Source organism: Acanthaster planci, linkage group LG20, assembly GCF_054643075.1.
Source record: "Acanthaster planci isolate LZ-2023a linkage group LG20, COTS_SCS, whole genome shotgun sequence".
Lineage (NCBI taxonomy): Eukaryota > Metazoa > Echinodermata > Asteroidea > Valvatida > Acanthasteridae > Acanthaster > Acanthaster planci.
This window is the reverse complement of record NC_141796.1, coordinates 9,242,003-9,260,044: the sequence shown is the minus strand read 5'-3', so window position 1 is coordinate 9,260,044 and position 18,042 is coordinate 9,242,003. Positions and strand designations below refer to the sequence as shown.

At 43.3% G+C, this 18,042-nt stretch overlaps 1 protein-coding gene and 1 long non-coding RNA gene across 5 annotated transcripts in view; one reads left to right on the top strand and one right to left on the bottom strand.

The window, feature by feature from the left end:
- Positions 1–1,172: 1,172 nt before the first annotated feature.
- LOC147795909 (uncharacterized) lies at positions 1,173–9,460 on the bottom strand. Its single transcript, XR_015423438.1, has 3 exons — positions 9,063–9,460; positions 7,564–8,667; positions 1,173–5,439 (listed from the first exon to the last, which is right to left on the bottom strand). It is a non-coding gene; the product is annotated as an uncharacterized LOC147795909 (long non-coding RNA).
- Positions 8,185–18,042, top strand: part of LOC147795908 (liprin-beta-1-like) — a 42,360-nt gene continuing 32,502 nt past the window's right edge. For all 4 annotated transcript variants that reach the window (XM_087130238.1, XM_087130239.1, XM_087130236.1 and 1 more), the window contains exons 1-3: positions 8,185–8,316; positions 10,376–10,611; positions 17,848–18,036. In XM_087130238.1, the coding sequence (XP_086986364.1) occupies positions 8,235–8,316; positions 10,376–10,611; positions 17,848–18,036 (507 nt within the window). In that variant the 5' untranslated portion in view covers positions 8,185–8,234. The remainder of the gene's footprint in view (positions 8,317–10,375; positions 10,612–17,847; positions 18,037–18,042) is intronic.

The following is an 18,042-nucleotide window of genomic DNA, read 5'->3' as shown; positions in this document are numbered from 1 at the left end:
TCTGATGTGTACAGATTGAATAATGTGACACTAGGCCTCTGATCATAAGTCAGGAGGTTTTTGTTTTAAATTTCTCCTTGGAAAGAAACTAACTTAATTGTAGATTCGGGGACCCTGTTCCTACTCCTATCGGTAGGCTATGGTGTTCATTTGAAGTTAGCACCCTGTTCAATATAACTAGGCGAGCTACACTAAAACTAAAAGGAGGACAGTTAATGGTTACCCATAGGAGAACAGTTGGGGTTCATTACCTTTAGCACCCTGTTCCTATCATAACATGTATAAAATAAGGGAACAAATTCTACTTTTTCAAAACAACTTATCCAGGCCTAAACAAGTTGTTGGTGATGTCCTCTTTCATATAAGAAAGAAAAGCAAACAGGGTTTTTGGTTTTGAGGGAAATGTTTGGGTAAAACAGCAGCGTACATGACCGCCCTGAAGAGCTGTGAATGACAAATTAACGAACGTAGTCTGGTTCCTTGACGTGGATGGAGATTTGTTTTGATGAATCCAAATGTCTGAGTTGGGTAACCAGATGAAAAACAAAATAGCGTATTTCGATCAAGGGGTTGTCTTTTGCCAAACTCGGGTTAGAAATTTGAAGTTTTCTTGCTTAGATATTGTCAAAATTACCTAAACTGGGCCTATCAGGATTGAGTAATGGTTTCTTAAGGTCAAAAGTTAGTTAGTTTGAGAAAGTGGACTCTGTTTCCTTATTATAGGAACAGGGTGCTAATGGTAATGAACCCCAAACAGTTAACGATTGCTTATTCTAATACAGATTTATTCATAACACTTACAATGTAACCACTAATCCATTTGGCTTACATGTTCCAGAACGCTGGACTTGATCAGCTGCTTATACACATTCCATGGAGCCGGGTAGAGGTAACCCAACGAGGCTTTGTTCCCAGGATACCTTCTAGATGTACATATAACAGGCTCCATGGAACGTGTGATGTGTTTGGCACACCAACATTAAGTGTATTTCATTGACGGGCTAACAAATGTGTGTTGAACACGTAGGGCCTTTTATGCAGCTGTGGTAGATTCCATCTCATTCACGCTTTTTATACATACCAATCTTTTACAATGCTTACAGTTTTTAATGATGTTATTTTATTTACTGGTTTTTAAATGCTTTTTAATTCTTATTTAAATACCTAAAACCTGCCATACTCCAACAGCAGGTTGTGTGAGGTTTTGGCAGGTTTGGTACCGTACCTGAGGAACTTGTTGAATTTTGTGTGAGTTGGGACATACACGGGTCATTGTGTGCAGTGTCTGGCTTGCTGTACCAATTGTTGGACTATGCTTGATTTTGTCAGGTTTGGTAATGTTCAGTGCAAGTCATCCTATACTGCATAGACCCATCCATACCATATCACTCAAACACTAACGGGCTCATTCTGTTGGAGTTTATCAGGTTTGGTATACTAACCTGTATGTACAAGTACATAGACAAGTACATGAACCTGTTGGATTTTGTGAGGTTCAGTATGCTTTCTAGTGCAGGAGCCTAGGGGGTTAGGGTTAAGGTACAATTCATTACTCAATCTTAAAACTAGGCCTCGTGTAGGTAAATGTTGACAATATTTAAGCTAGAAAAACACAAATTGCTGAGCCTTTTTGTTCCGAAAAAGTAGAATTTGTTCCTTGATTATAAGAACAGGGTGCCAACACCATTCCTGTAATGGGAGAGCTACCCGGAACATTTCAACTTTTGAATTAAAAAAAACTGGGTGGTCCCCAAGTATGCAATCCCCAGAAACTAGAGCAAGTCAGGACAGTAGGCCTAGGCTTGTTGTAGCCAATTTTGGCATTTAGGGCTACATATAGGCCTAGGCCCTAAGTAAAAATAATTTCTAAATTCACATCAGTGGAACAAAATCAGGAAAGAATTCCATATACATATATTTACCCCAATTATTTTTCCCTGCAGTGACTTATTTTGTACATGTATCCATCTTTGAGCAAAAACATGTTTTAAAAAGTCAAATTTAGCTTTGAAAATTTACAGGTTTTCTCCTAGGGCCTAATGTGCCTGACGGTATAGTTACCAAGTCCCTTACTTTGCCACTTACTGTGAAAACCAATGAGACTCGACAATAGGTGGCAAAGTTAGGGACCTGGCGACAAAATGGTCACACACGTTACTCCGGAAATACTAAGAAATTTTGCAGACCCTTCTCATAGGGTTTGCACTCTACCTCTGGTGTTAAGAAGCATCTGTATGGAACTCATTCTAAAAGTTGGTTGGAAGGGAATTTATATTTTATTTGCTATAAATATGACTTCACAGCCGAGGTACATATGCATATAACTTGGCTGTGAAGTCGTATACATGTATATTAACATGATTGAGGGCCTCAACATATAACTTGTACTGTATGGTGCTCAAAGCCTTGTTGTATCGATACCACATCAACCCATCATGGTTCCTGACTAGGCCATTACAATGATTTTGTACCGGTACATGTACGTGCATGGCATCAGCGTAATTCATGTAAACAAATTGGAAGCCACGATTGGAAAAAGTTCACCATTACATGTACATGTACTTCATACCCTATTCCACAACTCTGTGAGACCGGCCTGAAAAATTGCGAACCTGTTTTTGGTGTAAGGGCTTCAGCATTTTCCCTGCCACGGTAAATTCTTTATTACACGTTCCGGTACGTACTCCTGTAAATTAGAGATGCCTGGTTTATTGACCGTGGATATTGAACAGTGAACCGGTTTGTGATTAGGTTTGCGACCGGTACCGGTATTTCTAACGCAGAACTGAATATACACGGTTAACAAGTAGCCTGTGGTTGGGACTCGATCATTTTTACCACGACAAATACGCTGTACCTCTGTTACCTCCGTGTCATTGTGAATTCCTATTGAAGAAATGGGATTTAGCCCAAGTGAAATTCAGACCTGATTTCCCCGTTGAAATATTCTTCGGAGCCATGACAGCAAAGGGCAAAAAAAAACTGCAATTGGATGCAGGATTACGAGTTAAAGCAAAGGATGTTATCGTCAATTTTTGGATGGGACAATTTGAAAAATTGTGCAACCATTGGAAATTGAAAACTTTTGCATGTATTCTTAACCACTAGATCCTGCATTCACTCAGTACAGGTGAGACGTTGCATATCTTTATTCTTTTGGAGTGCTTGCATGGTGCGTCATGACAGAGGGCAGTTTTTGAAGTACAGGTACATTCAAGGACGAAATACGGTATAAGGTGTCCACTCAGGCTCATGACATTGGAACAATAGCTATCCGTTCATGATGTTCACTTGTCGCCCAGCGCCCAAACAGGGCGCTGGGAAGGGCTGATGGCTTTGCACTGTAATTGGCTATATTGTGCACGACCTGTGACGGTGAGGTCAGCACTTCCTGTTAGCAAGCGTTTTTTTCAATTGAAATTTTTGGTTTGCCAATGGCGATGCTTTGACACGGGCAAAGTGTCAGCTATAATAAGCATGCATGTACAGCTTTGGCACAATCACAGTGTGGTAAGTTGTCTTCTCACTAAGAATCACTGATCGCGTGTCTTTGGGCGATACATCTCAAATCACTGGTTATCTTGATCACTTTTGGATGAACGAATATAGTGTCGTGAGAATATTTTCAGCCGTGAGGAAGAAAAAAAAGAAAAAAAAATATCGATAACCGCCGCTTGTGCCACGCATTGAGCCTGCTAGCGCGCCGGGCAGAAATTCACCGGTAATGCTGTACGCGTCGTTAGCTGCGACACCGTGCGATGTACCAGTACATGTATTTCCTTCGCTAAAATCTATGCAGGGCCATCAGCCGTTACCAGCACCCTGTTTGGGCACTGGGTGATAAGTAAATTCATGATGATGCCCTGTGCAAGCACTCTGTATAGATACAGTGGAACGTTGCTGTACCTAACACCGCTGTACCGAACATTCGACTGTGCCGAACAACGCCCTTGGCTCCCAATATTTTGTGCACAAAACCTACCGAACATTATGCGGTTGCAAATCAACCGAGATTCGCCACAGCATGCATCAGAAATCGATCCTGAGCTGTAGCCTCACGACTTTTACATGTAGGATAAACTGAATATCAATTTTTGTACCTCAAGATTTGAAAAAAAAAAAAAATTAACAGATACATTTCTAGAAACCTCAAACGTGAATGCAACGGCAAAACATCACGAAAACAGCAAACCATAGTATCACAAGAGGGTGCACTTCGGTTAGACAAGAGAGGAGGTTACTCAACATGGCAATGAAACGTTCAGCAGTTAATTTTGCTATACCGAATGACCGCTGTACTGAACATTTAGCGTGGACCCCGTCGTGTTCAGTAGAGCGGTGTCCCACTGTACATGGATGCTGTTGACTGACTTATGAATTTATGCTTTTTTAAGGGCACTGTAACCGTACAATGTGAGTGCCATAGTGTGGAAAAAAATGTTGGACTGCTTCACAACAACAAAAAATCACGCAAAAATTACCTCAGAACATTGTTTCACATGACCTGAAAATCTTGGATGTGCATTATTGCTCAAGTGCACATGGCCTTTATGAAATGAGGATACCCGTACAGTGACTTGGACTACACATAGTTTTTTTCATCTTTGTAAAGTGGCATGTGTGCTTTTAACTCGCGGCAAGTAACGGGAAACTGAAAGTGAAAGAATCTTTTTAACTGTGTGATTAATTTTGATGTATAATTTCCTCTGTATGGTACATGTAGGTCAGCGTAACACAGCAAAGTTAAGTAAAAAAGGAAACAAAGCATAAAACCTTGTGCATGCACCATACCGAAACCAGCTGAGGCATTATTCAGAGTAATATGGAAGGGTTGCATAGCACCGTGATCAGAATAACAACAAGAATATAATATCAAATCAGTGCTCTGAAATATGTGATTGCAGTCTGCTTGCCCTGAAGAAGGTACTCAGTTACCGAAAGCTCGGCAATCACCTATTTCAGAGCACTGATTTGATATTATATTCTTGTCGTTATTCTGAGGAATTATTCATCTGTTTTGGTGAAAATGATACCAACATACACGTGAACACTGGAAACTCGGCAGCTTTGATCAGTGCCCATAACTGCCAAAGCTTTTTGCTGGCACAATCTCACTTTTAATCACTTTGAAGTGTAAGAATTCAAGAGTGGGGGGGGGGAGGAGTTGTCTACCGGTATCTGCAAAGTTACATGCACATGGTTTTGGAATGGTGGGCCACAAACAGTTGCATCGACTTTTGTTTGGAAAGGACTCACATATCCGTAGCAACCCTAATATGGAACTATCCCTCCCTCGATCTTCAGCCCTTCCAGCGTCCTCCTCTAAGTATTTTGCATCTAAGTTAGAGCTGTGTTATAGGAACGACTCGGCTACAAGACATCCACTGACAGCTGGCCGCTGCTGATGACAGCTGGTCCCCCGTGGTGACGAGGAATGGCCTGAAAATTAATATCAACGCGATGACATTTTTCTTCTGTTTTTTTTTTTTCACAAAGGTGCTTGCATATACCGGTATATGTAACTAAGAGAGAGAGAGACAAGAGCATTGCTGGCTAGCTTAATTGGTAGCCAGAGACACCATCTGTCCTCAACTAACGGTGGCTGGATTTGTTTCTTTTGGGGTTTTATTTTTTTGGTGTTTGGTTCTTGTCACCTGCATTGGTTTTGAAGAGCGGGGCTAAATCAATTGAGGTCAGGAAAATTGGAGTGCCAGGGCATGACCTCCATTGGCTTGGTTTTTGCCTGTCTTGTCTCAGCCTCTCATAAAATGATTCTGGTGGGCATTCTAATAACTTTTAAAAAGTATGGTATCTTTAAAAATTTGATTGTGCTTCACAAATGCAAGTAATGTTTACACGAATTATTTATACCCACAAAATCTGTGGAAATAATGTCAGAACAAAATAACCACCCATGTTCATGTGTCTGTAGTGGCATAGTCCCTAAATATGAATGTAAAAAAGTTCTCAACAGTTGGAGAAAAGCATTTTGTCCGAAAATGTACCTAGGAGCAGTGAACACAGAACAGCACAGAGTTTAAAACCCAAGTGTCAATCCAGGTTACAAACTTTCTCTCCCTTTTTTTTTTTCTTTTGGGTTGACTTGCATGTATACATTATGTACATGTAGGCACTCTGGGCTTGGATGCCTATTTACCGAGCCTTTTTTTGAGGACAGGTACCGGTATATGTACGGGTACCAGTGTTTTTCTGCGTAGTGTTGAAATCTTTTCCTACATGTAGAACTTGCTAAATTTTACAATGTCGTTGTGTTCTTCAGAATTTAAGAAACAGCCCTTGCCCCTCCAACACAGAGATGAAAAGTCCTGTAATCCAGAAATTCAAGGTCTGCTGTGGGCAGTGTCTGCAGGCACATTTTTTTGTACCCCACACAGTGCCCTGGACACATGCCCGGGGGGCGCCTCTTCATCGAAACACAGTCAGGTTTGCTGTTTGGACAAAGGGAAGCTAAGCCCTCTCTATCCCACCCTACCTCTCCCCGTCAAACCAAGCTTTGTGTCGCGCTGTCAGCCACAGCATTACAATTACATAAACAGGCTCTCGTGAATTCATGTGCGTCCGGCAATGAGACAGAGTGAATAATGGGCATGGCCGAGCAATCTCTCACCCCAGACTTTGCTTTGTACTCACATTGTCTGCCCGCTGTCAAAAAAAGGGAGAAAAAAAGTCTGCCTAACAAAGGAACGAAGGGGGGAAAAAAGATTTACAGGAAAAAAAAATTGTTCCAGTGTTTGTTGTGAAGTGGTTGATTTTGGTCAAGCTTGGCTGCACTGTGCTCGGCTGCGGGGACATGTGAAAACCATCAGCATCAAGGGTTCAGTGGGTCGAGGACTCCGTCAGGAGGGAATAATTAATGTGTCATGCTTGATTGAGTGACAACCATTCAGCCTGAACTGGATATCAAAATGGCCAAGTTCTTGGTATGCCTATTTATAATGCCCAAGCCATCAATTTTTTGGTACATGTACCGGTATAGAAAAACTACATATACATACATGTACGTGTACGCTATGTTGTACTTATTATAAGTTAAAGAGCACCTCTCTTCATGCCAAATAATGCATCTAGCCATTGTTCGATGTTACAAAGACTCGGTTACAAATTGTACCCCAACCTCATGGGATGACCCCCATACAGGTACTAAGCACAAACGCATTGCTGTGTACTGTACATGACACTCCACCTACCATGAACATGTACATGTACATGTAAGTGATGCACATGTACATGTACAGTTTGCATACTCATGTACATGTACATGTACAGGTAAACTGGAGATGTTCACTTGACCAGGAGACTTTGTGAAAGCTGTTTTCACTTCTCCAACATTCCATGCATTCTGAAGATACCCATGTGTTGGCCAGGATGTGTATTTGATTAGAAGGGCTTTCCTGTCAGAGTGTTTAAGTGGTCGAGTTACTCACGGGGATAAAGATGCGATGAAAATAACACAGATTAGTGTACTAGAAAGTGCATGTACATCTCTGCCCAAACTGGACAGAATGATTAGGATTAGTAACAAATCAGGAGTAGTATTTTTACCTGTTGTCGATTATGCAGATACACGCTTGTAAAATTGTGCCGAGGGTCAGGACTCTCTTCCTGGAGAGAAGTTGTACAGATTCAAAGGGGATTGAAAAGTAGGCTTCCCAAACTTTGTTAAATCCTGCATGTGCCTGTACCTCGGCTCTGTGGGGACCTGCAAGAGTTGTCCACAAGCCACTACTGTGCGATAAACACGCTCCGCGTTCTTGAACATGATCACAGTTTTGACACTGAACAAAACTGCTAGTGAAGTTGGCTGGTCTGTCATAATCCTGACAGTCGAAACTGTGAAAATGCGGCCAGACTAGATTCGTGAGATGTGTGAGAATCAGTATGCGCTGCATGTGCAGTACAGTCGGCCACTTGTGGAGATTCGTAGTACGGTACCTTTTTGACAAAAAATGTCAAATACCGGGGGAGGAATTGCACAGCGGATGCTTCAGTAAAAATGAGCACAGTTTTCTCTTTATGGAAATCACACGGTCATCTTAAAAAGTTGTGCTTATTCCATTGAATGGACATCATTTTCCCATTTCTTCCACAGATGAGAGTCGCCATGTTGCGGATGTTCTGATCGATCAATTGACCCTCAAGGACCGCACGCCAAATTGAGACATAACCTTTTTTTTTTCGTCGTTGATGTGGAAGGGAAAAAAGTGGCTGGCAAGATGTCGAGCACGTCCACGCTGGCCAGCGATGCCACACAGATGTTGGCAGCGGCCCTCGAACAGATGGACGACATCATCGCGGGTGAGTCCGGGTGGAAATATTTGGACACGGGGAGAGATAAACAAACAAGATAAACGCAGGGATTGTGCAAAGATATTTGATGATATCTGCTGCTTGTTACACTCATTAAAACCCCGTCGGCTTTCCTGCAGCCAGCTTTCCTTAATCTTCTCAAATTGTCTACCCTGCAAGATATCAATGTTGCATTCTTTGCAAATCAACAGTTGCCGGGCTCTACTTCCCCTCTCAGGCTTGTTCCATCATTTCTCTCCGTCCCTGGAACAATGGAACACTAATCCCAAGCCCGTGGGTGTGGGGGGGAGTTCTGAATAGTGGCCCAGAACTGTGGAGCCAGGACCCCGACCCTGTGCCCTGAAGAAAGACATAAAACAAACCGTCAGCGAGTACAGCGAGTGTGGGGCTATATATATCACACCCACAGACTGAGCATGGCCATTGTGGAGTGGTTTGGTGTACATGTGGGACGTACATGTAGCATGTTTACACAGCTTCTACTTGTGTGACATAAGTGCAGTTTACTTCGGGGAGTATAATACATGTGCAATATACATGTACTGTACAAAGGAACACATGTTCAAGGCAGTATTTGAATGATGTCACATCTATTTTTAGTAACATGGGGTGGCCAATTTAGGCCAATGAAATTACAGTATGTACATATGACATAAATGTGTACATCGGAAAGATCTGACAAGACCAAAAATACCTTTCCGTTTAAAAGAAAAAAAAATGGACAAATTACTCACGGAATCTGATTGAATTTGATTGAACTCCCGAATGCATCTGTTCATGTGTTCCGTGCGTGGCTGCCTTGTCGAGTCGAGCTGACATTGGTTCACAACAGGGGCACCGTGTCATGTCTAGTAAACTGATCTCTGGCTGAAGGGTACCGATGATTTTGACATCTTGACGAACAAATGTACATGTACTCCTAAGTTATCAATATATGTACATGTACCCGGTATGTTTTGCTCGGTATGCCAAAAGTTATGTACATGTCCCTGCTATTCGCATGACTCACATGCCTCTGTTGAACTTTGTGTTGAATGTCAAGAGTGTTGGGTTACACATTAATTATGAAGTCATACACAGTAGCGGTCTTAATGAGAGCCCATTTCAAGCCTGATATACGTAAAGCGGTGTCGTCGCCAGCATTGTTCTCAGAAGTCCTGTGCTTGTCAGACGTACATGTACATGTGCCGGTCTTTGTCAGTTTGTCTTCATCGTATATTTTATTTTAGTACCTTAAAAGTCTACCACCTTAAGTATCACTGGAGGCATCTATTTATCCGGTGGAGTCATTTCCCTGCCTCTCACCAGTACTTTTCTTGTTGGTGAGTCACCTGGGTGCAGTCTGAGTCTTACATGTATGTCTCTTGTGAATCACTTGTTTAAAACATTCTGTTGACCAACACCATGTTAACCACTTGCTGCCGGGTGGTTTGAAAAATGCAGTGCACATAATCGGGACTTTTCGAAGACTTTCAGTTTTCAATATTCTTCAGAAATTCATCATTTCAATCAATGGATGTTTACACCCTCACGAGTTACTGTCTGGTGGCCACCCTAGCCTGACAGACAAAATCTATTGACGCCTGAGTATTTCAGCCAGGCCTGCAGCCTTGTAAAAAGAGCCCAGATTGTGCGGTGTTATATAACTTTCTTTTGTTCACGAACCTGGCTCAGTGCGCTGCTGACCTCTTTTCAATAGGGGCCAGATTAGCATGCATTGGTGCTGTGTGGCTTATGTCCCTGGTGGTAATCCGCTCGTGCTAAATGCCCCAAACCGTGCTATACTATTGCAAAACAAGGCTGGATTATCTCCACTGTTGAAAGTGAAAAAATGTTGGTAATGCCCAGTAGCCTGGTCTTTTGTTCCAAGTATGGTCTTTTGTTTCAAGGCTGAGTTCCCTTTGTCCGATTTTTTAGACCCTGGCCATGCATGTAAAGCATAAATGTCCGGTACCGGAAACCCCGGTGGCATGTGGTTAAGGTTAAAACTCTGTGCTTCAATATAAGTCTGACTCCAAACAACTTTCCTATTTTTCGTTGGTTCCAGGTACCAGGTACCAGTCGTCCGAGGTGTCCAGCCTGCACAACGGCACCATGGACTCTCACAATGCCAACTTCAGCCCGCTGTCGGTCAACCACTTCGGCATCGCCCAGCTGGCTGACGAGCTCAAGCACTCGGTCGAGCTGGCCCAGGACCAAGGGGAGGCGGGCATCTCGCGGGAGGGCGTGCCCGACAGCACGCGGCAGGTCCTGGTCCAGTGGCTGCAGGGAAATTCCCCCCAGGTGTGTGGAAGAAAAGAGGCACCTGCCAGAATCATAAGTGCCCGGTTACTTTTATCTAAGCCCAACTCTTTGGCCAAATTACTTGGCTACAGCTTGAAAATAGCTTATGATCCTATGAAGGGTAGTGGCTAGCTGCTACAGCTATCTCCCATTGGCTTGTGTATTATTGTTCAGCCATAGCCAAGTAATTCGGATGTAGCCTTTCTCAAAGGCTGTTGCCTTTGGGATAAAGTCCTGCTCGTATCAGAGCACCAAGCCCTCCTAACTCATGCAGTTTACCAAGTATGAATTTCAGGGCATCGTTTTTGCGAAGCTGCTGAATTGAAATTCAATTGATGCTCAGCAGATTATGATCAGCAGATTATGATCAGCAGATTGTGATCAGCAGATTGTGATCAGCAGATTATGATCAGCAGATTATGATCAGCAGATTATGATCAGCAGAAATTTGTGGAGAACCAGTTTCAGAGATCGTAGATAATGTGACATTTTGGCCGGGGGACCTGTTTTGCGGAGAATTTCTTTTCTCTATTTAGTAAATTCCTTCACTCTGCAATTCTGTTAAGAACGCCCCCCCCAGTGTACGGTAAATTGAATGGAAATAATTTGATGATTACTTGGCATTGTGTGGAGTTCTTTCATGCTGGTTCAGCAGGCTGGTCAGCATGCTGGTCAGTATGTAGGTGGCGTAAAAAATAAAGTTGTTATAGTGTACCGAAGTGTGGGGTCATTGTGAATCAGAAAGTGCAGTGTATATGAATGGAGTACGTGCGCGTGTTGGTTCACGGACTGGTTCTCTCGCTAATGCCCTTGACACACATAACTGTGCATGTGATGTATTCACTTCTGTACCCTGTAACCAAACAAATGTAAACAAATAGCTGGTTTTGGTAATCCTCTACCCGTGTAAAGAGAGCATTTGCCTTACACATAAACCAGGGATCTACAGTCTATCCTTTTGGAGGTTCGTCTGCCCTTTTTTAAGGAATTCCCCACAAGTTAGATTGCCTGTAGCTTTGGTACGGGACCAGTACCTACATGTGTTGTGGCAGTCAGAGTCACAGGTATGATTCATCCTTGGCTGAGCTCGTCACGTGTCAACAGCTGACACCTCCTGAAAGTGAAGCTGTGCAGCTGTTGAACCCTCTGACATCTTTCAGTGTCCGATCCGTCATCGTCATACGTGTCAGGGTGGTAGGGCTGTTAACACTTTGGCTTCCCCCCTAGTTTCTCTTGGGGGAGGGAGGCAATTACTGCAGACAAGCAAGACCCCTTTTTTCCCCCAAACCCCTAGCTGGTTGTTATCATCTCTCAGATAGTCCTTGATGTTTTTTTTACACGTGTAACCCCTTCTTAGTCAGAGTACCGGATTGTCTTTGATTCCACCAATTGCTATCACAGGGGCGTGAAATGGTGGAGTCGGGGTATATGACCCAACCCTGATGGGCCAGCTGCCACCAGCTAAACCCTACCAAAATGTGTTGTACATGAACATCATTTAAATTTCCACCTTCTGCATCGCCATCTGTGTGTTTGAAGCGATGATACCCAACACCGTAGAGTACCGAAGTGTGACACCACTGTGAACTAGAAATTGTCGAACCGGTATAGACGATCGGAGTACGCGTGGGTGTTGCTTTACGCAGTGGTTCTCGCTCTAGCGATTGTGCGTGTGAAATAGTGACTCCATAACAAGACAAATGCAAATGAGCATACATACATTTCTCCCTTGAATTGTTCATAAAAATAATAAAAATCCCTTGATAATTTCTGTAAATGTACCGGTACTTTGCCCTCTCCAGGGCCTGCTTGTTTGAGAGTGCAAAATGAAAACTTGAAAACAGAAATAAACATATTCATACAAAATCTGAAGGATTTTAGTCTCATGTAAAAAGGCGGCAAAGTCAAATACTTTGACAAAAAATAATTTTAATTAATATTCAGTGGAAAGAACATTTTGAGCTGTGAAATTCTGAGTTCATTACCTGTTTGAAGTCCAAATAAGACCGCTGGCAGTAGGACTGTGAGTCACCCGTGCAACTGAAAACATTGATGTCAGTATTTCACCTAGTACGGTTCCAAATTTGTTGTGAAGGCCTGTAACGAGAACAGTTCTGATGCCTTGGGACTCTTTTGTGGGGGCTAGATTGAGTCGCAAACCTCACTTAGAGAAAAAATTTAGCAGCTGCTTTTTGTTTTCCTTCAGGATCCCACAAAAACAAAATTCCACAAACTATACACTCATGTACCGCACCTGTATGTTTAGTTCCGAGTCTGGGCTGATTGCTGAGGCCCCAGATCTAATCCTACTCCTAGGCGCTGTAGGCTTTCTTCCCCTCCATTTCCAGTTTGGTTGATTTTGTGTGGGTGCCGTATCTTTTCTCTGCGTTGTCTCCTAAAAAAAAATTGTCCCCTCTTGTCTCTTCTTGCATGTCTGGGTTTTAGATGTTGAGCCACTTAAAAAGCGCTGATAAAGATCAGCTTATTTTTAAAGCCTGTCAGTGGGCGTTACCGAAGCTGAGTTATTGACTTGTTAATTAGTTTCACTGGTGCAGAGACCGGCTGCGAGGTGATGCAACACTTGTAGGAAAGAACCAATTAGCCGGCCGTGACAAAAATGCCTAGCCTTGGAGCCCAATTTAGCCCCCTGTGTAGCCCATTTGAGTGCCATCTTGCGACATTGTCTTTGTTGTCAGTGAGATTGAGCCACATCGGCTTTGAGACTTATGTCGAGGCTGTGGCTGCGAGGTCCACAGAAAGAGTGGAAAGCCCCAGCCAAAAGGTGGATTTTTGCACGTGGTGCCCAAGTTGGAGCAAAATTGGGCTCCAGACAGGTTGCATAGTGCGTATGCTCTGTACATGAAAATGTGTAACATACCAGTACAATGTACACGTAGGCCCTTAGTGCTAGGGACAAACTGTTACGAGAACTGTTCCTAGAGTTGTACAAGCTTCTGCCAAATCTTACCAGTTGGAAGTGTCGCGTACAAATGCACATTCAGTGTCCAGTTCAATGTCGACATCCTCCTCGGCCGTTCTTAACTGTGTCCGATTTGAAGCTCATCCGTGATTTGCCAGGAGTAAACAAGCAGGCTGTACCAGTCATGGTGCAAGTGAGTCTGAATCACTGTGGCCACTGGAAGAGAATCGTCAAGGATTTACACGTACATGTATAAGTAGCAGAAATGTGCAGGAAGTGATCCAGTGAATGGGGATGACGGTATTTGAAGTGCATCCTGACGACTCACTCCAGTCTGTCCCTCCAGGAGGCCGTGATCAGCCGTGACTGGCTCCTGGAAGAATAAGGAGTCCATGTAATCCAGGACTTGGACTGGTGTCTCTCTTCAGGTGCTTCATGCGGAAGAGGAAACAAGACAGGTAACAAGACGCAGCCCCGTGCAAATTGAAGATGTTGTGGGCTTTCTTGGCTTTTAAAACTCCAGACTTAATGGATGTGATGCTGACCTTAATGCGGAACTGATACAGGAAGTGGGCTGATCTAAGCCGCACAGTGCTGATGAACTTTGTCAGGGTACGTGTAATTCCCACCTGGACAGTGGTGGTTTATGAGGATCACAAACCTGGCCTGGAACCCAGCTCAGGAACCAAACATGACCAACTGCCAGACTGTCTGAATTGCTCAGACGTTTCCTGGTCTGACTTGATCAGCAGGGAAGCCGCCACCAGATGCCAAATCGATGTGAGGATGAAGTGAAGATGCCAAGACTTTCTGGTAGAAAGGCTGCGACAACGAAGTTCAGGATATTCTCGCAACTGGATGTCGGTGCCAGGTGTTCGTGGCGAGTGACTGACTTTGATGAAAAAGCTCAACCTGGCTTGATGTAAATAGTGAAGAAGGGGGAAGGTACATCGTAAAGAACACGGTGGAGGTACACGACAGACTACGAATGAGCCTCACAGTGTCCTCTTAAGTGTCTTGAGTTACACTGGAACGGAGAGAGGACATTAGGCTTTTGGCCCGAAAGCTGAGGTGGAGTTGTTTCATGTGAGTCTGACACAACGGAACGTCAGAGCGGCAGACTGATTCACTTGTTGGAGGTGAACTCTCTGGCTCGCTGTTTGAACTTTTGAGTGGAATCGAACCCACCCGTCTGCAGATGCTGTTTCGTGCGTTCTGAAGCACATGGAAATACATGTATACATGTATATGCATGTCGCAATTGGATGAACAGTTGACCTCCCGAGGACATTTCGCAGTCGGATGAACGATGATCTCCTGAGGACATTTGAAGCGACTCTGAACTATTTCACTCACTGCAAATACTGGATTCTCGTTCCGTCGAACAAGACATTGCAGTGGCTCTTATTACTGATAAAAAAAGGCCAATACCAGTTCTTTTGGAGACAGGTGAAAAGGCCGGCACTTTTTTTTTTGAGACTTAGGTTGGATGTGAACCTTATAACCGTGGTTGGCATAGGCAGGGTGTTCTGTCATCCTCAGGCATATTCCACTTTGATAAGATTCAAACTCTAAGCTTCTGGTCGCCAATTGTTCCACCGGCCAAAGTCGGACTGGTGGCAAGGAGAAGTTGTTTCCCCACATTTTAATGATGGGCCAGATGTCGTCCAAACCAATCAAACTTCACGTCAGACGGAGGAAGAAGTTCTCGCTGGTCAAGGGCTCCGTCTCCCCGGGCCAATTAGAGAAATACAAGAAATGCAGATCCAGTCTGGTACTGGTATGTTCTTGATCACACTATCCAATCAAACAGCTCTACAGTGGAACGCCACTATAACGAACAAGACTGGGTCCACTCTAAATGTTCGGCACAGTGGTCGTTAGGTATAGCAAAATTAACTGCCGAACGTTTCGTTGCCATGTTGAATAGCGCCCTTTCTTGTCTTACTGAAGTGCACCCTCTTGTGATACTATGATTTGCTGTTTTCGTGATGTTTTGCCGTTGCATTCACGTTTGAGGTTTCTTGAAATGTATCTAAAGAATTTTGTTTTTGTTATTAAATCTTGAGTTACAAAATTGATATTTAGTTGTCGTGAAGCTACTGCTCAGGATCGATCTCTGATGCATGCTTGTGGCGAATCTCGGTTGATTTGCAACGGCAAAATGTTTGGTAGCTTTTGTGCACAAAATATTGGGAGTCAAGGACGATGTTTGGTACAGCCGAATGTTCGTTATAGCGGTGTTTGACGTTCCGCTTTACCATATTTTTATGTTTATTTTTATTTCCTTACATCATCTTTAACCCTAACCCCCGAGGCTCTTGCAATAGAAAGCATACTGAACCTCACAAAATCCAAGAGGTACAGTACGTGTACTTGTCTGCGTACTTGTACTTGTACATACGGGTCACTATAACCAAATCTGATAAATTCCAATAGAATGAGCCCGTTGGAGTTCAAGTGATATGGTATCGATGGGTCTATGCAGTATAGGATGACTTGCACTGAACAGTACCAAACCTGACAACATCAAGCATAGTCCAACAATTGGTACAGCAAGCCAGACACTGCACACAGTGACCCGTGTATGTCCCAACTCACACAGAATCCAACACCATCTCCCTGGGCCTTTCATCCCAAGTCTAACAAAATTCAACAAGAAGTTCCTCAGGTACGGTACCAACTGCCAAAACCTCACAAAACCTGCTGTTGGAGTATGGCAGGTTTGGGGTACCGGTAGTTAGGATTAACCATCCTATGTGGAAGTCACTCTTTGAGTCATTTGGTAAACGCCTCAAGGAAGCACAACTGTGTTGTGTTGTGCACTGCACCAACAGTCCCTCACAGGAATATCAGATTGCACTTTTGTGCTGCCCAACAACTGTGCTTCACTGTTTCATGTGCATATCTGTGCAGTAAACCAAATGCAGTGAAGAGGACTGCACAAAAGACCCTGGGTCATTTTGTGCAGGCAACCAACTGTGTACACACTGAACCTGTGCATGTTTGAGTGCCATGTACATGTAGAAACTACATGCTCACCAGTGACTGTGGGCATTTGTGCACATTTGTGCTGTAAAACCAAAGGACGGTTAATGAGGATGAACTCTGATCAGCACACATCACAGCTTGGAGCCCCAGTACAAACACAATAATAAACAAGACATGTACATCATACTTAGCTGCATTTAATTAGGGAGACATCATAACACCAGATGTATCTATAAGCACATAAACATTAAATATGACTTTAAATCAAGATAAATAGAAATAAAAAAAAAAAAAATTCAGCTTTTTTGTTTAGATGTTGACCCTGAAATTCAGCTTTTTTTTGTACACCTGGTCTGCACAAAACTATGGGAACTTTTTACATTTCAGCTTTTTACTTAGCAGTTTTCAGCGTAAATTTTAAGTGGCCACTCCAACCCTGCAGATTATAATTAGCCCATTGTTAATTTTACTGCATGGCTTTGTAAAATCTGAAGTCAGTTAACGTATTTCTCAGCACCTCGTGTCCAAACTGCGTGTATACCGTTAATGGTCAACGTACCAACTCAAACATTTCAACTTATCTGAGTCGTTGAGACCTTTAGGCAGTAGTTTTATCAATTAACGTGTCCCATCTGAGATACTTATCAAACCATACACCAAGATAACGGTAGTTTAACCGGGTCACATTCTCCAATATGCTGTACATGTACATTTATGTATATCCTTAATTCAGATTATTATCTTTAAAAAGTTTTTTAATGTGCCAGTGGTCAGTTCTGTGGTTTTTGACGCAATAAGTGTTTATTCGTTGTCAATATGATTTGTTTATTTGGCATGTCATAAAAACAGACAAACAAACAAGAAACATAAATATATATAACGCACACACACGAAAACATTTGACCAGTGGCACCTGCCAGGAATTTTTGAAAAGTTGAGTTAACAACTGTGACCTGGAGGCCTCTTACTCCAGTGCCTCTGACACACAACAAACGTATAAAAACAGTTTTCTAGCTACATGTATGACCACCAAAAACAATAAACATTGAAAAATGACTAAATTTATTTTCAGAGACTGCTTTAGACCCAATCAGTTGCAGGAGAGTGGCATGGAAACCTTTATAGAACAGATCAGGGACCTAAGTGTCATAGGGCATGCTTCAATTACCCCAGATGTTTGTTTCTGAGAACAGGTGAATGGGCCACCCTGTATACCCTCAGATCAAATTTGCCATCTGGAGAGCGACAAGGCATCCTACTGCGGATGAGATTCTGAGAACATAGAAGATTCTCTAATTGACCTGTGCGCTGTTGTTTTGTTGCAGGTGAACGGACCGCCCTCGTTGTCCTCGGACCAGGTCCAGCGCCTGGAGGGCGACAAGGAGTCCCTCCTGCTGCAGATCAGCGTCCTCAATGACCAGGTGGAGGCCCAGTCGGAGGCCATTCAGGAGATGGAGAAGGGGCTGGCCGAGGAGAGCAGCAAGCTGGCCAAGGCCGAGGCCATGCTGCAAGAGGTAAGG